The 2,581-nt window shown below is 62.5% G+C and overlaps 2 protein-coding genes across 2 annotated transcripts in view; one reads left to right on the top strand and one right to left on the bottom strand.

Moving 5' to 3' along the window:
* The window catches only part of SBNO2 (strawberry notch homolog 2 (Drosophila)), a 42,217-nt gene extending 41,162 nt beyond the window's left edge, over positions 1-1,055 (top strand). The window contains exon 30 of the mRNA XM_011964100.1: positions 1,027-1,055. Within this exon, the coding sequence (XP_011819490.1) occupies positions 1,027-1,055 (29 nt within the window). The remainder of the gene's footprint in view (positions 1-1,026) is intronic.
* A 756-nt stretch (positions 1,056-1,811) lies between these two features.
* The window catches only part of GPX4 (glutathione peroxidase 4), a 3,986-nt gene continuing 3,216 nt past the window's right edge, over positions 1,812-2,581 (bottom strand). The window contains 4 exon segments of the mRNA XM_011964002.1: positions 1,812-2,001; positions 2,003-2,064; positions 2,143-2,224; positions 2,348-2,372. Coding sequence (XP_011819392.1) covers positions 1,963-2,001; positions 2,003-2,064; positions 2,143-2,224; positions 2,348-2,372 — 208 coding nt within the window. The 3' untranslated portion in view covers positions 1,812-1,962.

Below are 2,581 nucleotides of genomic sequence, written 5' to 3'. Positions count from 1 at the left end.
GGGGGCGCGGCGGGTGGCGGTCCCGAGCGGCAGAGCGTGATCCAGTTCAGCCCACCCTTCCCCGGCACCCAGGCTCCTCTCTGACAGGCCTTTAAGCGAAACATGCCCCAGGTCACAGGGACCGTTTCCCCCTCTAGGAGCAGCAGTGGGGACCAGGGCCCTTGCCTGACCACTGCTCAGATGGAGCCCCAGGCCCCGGCCGCAGTGCCTTCCGCGCCCGCCCTCACCTATCAGCCCTGGCGGGGCCCACTCAGGACAGCTGGGGGCCGGGGCGAGGCAGGGCCCTCTCTGTGCTCCTCTCCTCCCAAGTAGGAAGGGGCTCCGGGTGGCTGCTCTGGGACTGGGCACCCACAAGGCTCAGTGGGCCCAAACCCTTAAAATCCGTGAAACGGGGTGGTCCCAAGAGCTAGAAACTCAGGAAACCCCAGGTGCTCAGGGCCCTGCGTCTCGGGGGCTCTGTGGGGCAGACCCCCGCTAATATATGCAATTCCCCCTCCCCTAACCCTTCTCTGACCCCTAAGTTATTGCCTGCTCACCTCTCCCAGGCCCCAGGCCGCGGAGCTGGCAGGGTGGCGCCTGCGGTTTCTATGTATTTATAGCAAGTTCTGATGTACATATGTAAAGGACTTTTTTAAATATATGTGCCTTTTGCCTACTTCCCATGGAGTCTGCTCCTCAGCCTGCAGAACAGGGAGGAAAGAACAGGGGTGCGTGGGCATCCCCCCAGGCTCTCTTAGGTTACCAGGTCTCATTCTGTCTACCGACCTGTGCTGGCCCCCTGTGGAGGAGGAGGGACAAAGGCTGGGAGAGACAGACCCCTCAACCCCGTGTCTGGGGCAGGTGTCATGGACGGTTCATTCCAGACCCCCAGTGGGGGCAGCTGGGATCAGCCACCCTAGCAGGCTGCAGTCCCTCCAGCTGTGCAAGTAGGCAGCCAAGCCGTGTCCAAATCGCCCCCCTGCACCGGGCCCCCTGAATGGTGGCTGGTGCTGCTATGCCAGCTCCTCCTGGCCTGTCCACCCCCAGCCCTCACGGAGGGACTCTGTGAACAGTAACCACCCAGCTACTCCCACACCCCCCAGCCAGGTGAGGCCCCAAGGGCAGGTGGGTGCCCAACCCATCCCCACCATCAGGGTCACGCTGTTCCTCGGGCCTCTGCACTTCTGCTTCCTGGCCAGAGGAGGCCCCAGTAGCCATCTCCTAATGGGTTAAGACTCGGGGCCAGGAAGAACAGCCACTTGAAATTATCTCCTCCCAAGAGTCAGCCCTACTGGGCCCTACGTGTGCACACCAGGCAGGGCTGCATGGATTAAGACCCAGGGCTGGGCGCGGTGGCTCAAGCCTATAATCCCAGCACTTTGGGAGGCCGAGACGGGCGGATCACGAGGTCAGGAGATCGAGACCATCCTGGCTGACATGGTGAAACTCCGTCTCTACTAAAAAATACAAAAAACTAGCCAGGCGAGGTGGCGGGCGCCTGTAATCCCAGCTACTCGGGAGGCTGAGGCAGGACAATGGTGTAAACCGGGGAGGCGGAGCTTGCAGTGAGCTGAGATCCGGCCACCGCACTCCAGCCTGGGCAGCAGAGCGAGACTCCGTCTCAAAAAAAAAAAAAAAAAGACCCAGGGCTTGGTGTCCAACAGGCCCAGATCTCACTGCACCCCAGCACCCCAGCTAGCACAGCCCCCAAGCCTGGAGGAAGAGGAGGCAACACTGCACCTTCATGGCATTCCCTGGCAGCTGACAGCAACTGGCCCTGACATGGAGGGGTGCCTGGCAAAAGGGCCCCCCCAAGCCCCTAGGCAGAAAGATCCAGCAGACCAATTTGTCTGTTTATTCCCACAAAGTAGCCAGGGGTGGGGACACCGAGCCAAGCCCAGCGGGCCACGGGACCTTCCTCCGGCGGGGTGCACGCTGGATTTTCGGGTCTGCCTCACCAGGAGCTGGTTTGCAGGCAGGCCGTCATGGGTGCCGGTGGAAGGCTCTGAGGGCGTGGGCAGGGGGCTCGGGTGGGGCCACACACTTGTGGAGCTAGAAATACTGGGGCAGGTCCTTCTCTATCACCTGTCGGGGAGAAAAGCTGGGTCAGGGCAGCTAGCTCTCGAGCCCCTGCCCCAAGCAGGCTCCCTAGAGAGGACCTACCAGGGGTTCCTCCATGGGTCCGTACCGCTTCACCACGCAGCCGTTCTTGTCAATGAGGAACTGTGGAGAGACAGTGTCTGAACTGTGGGGCACCGTGGGGGTGGCCCCCTGCAAGGGGCTGAGGCTGCCTTTCCTGCCCGCTGCCCATCTGGGCCAGGGCTGTGGCCGGGGGGAGCTGGTCTCCTACCCCCCACAGCCCCCTTACCTTGGTGAAGTTCCACTTGATGGCACTGGAAAAGAAGCACATGAGTGTAAGCATCCCCAGCAGCCCCCACGGGCCCACTAGCCATCCTGCCTCCAGGAGACCACATGGACATGAGTGTCCCCAGCGGCCCCCCACGCTCCCCCAGCCATCTTACCCCCAGCAGCCCCCCACAGCCCGAGCCATCCTGTCCCCAGGAGGCCGCAGGTGTGAGCATCCCTGGCTGCATCCACAGCC

Source organism: Colobus angolensis, unplaced genomic scaffold, assembly GCF_000951035.1.
Source record: "Colobus angolensis palliatus isolate OR3802 unplaced genomic scaffold, Cang.pa_1.0 Scaffold64, whole genome shotgun sequence".
NCBI classification, from domain to species: Eukaryota; Metazoa; Chordata; class Mammalia; order Primates; family Cercopithecidae; genus Colobus; species Colobus angolensis.
Note: the sequence above shows the minus strand (reverse complement) of the source record. Positions and strands in the feature narration are given on the sequence as shown.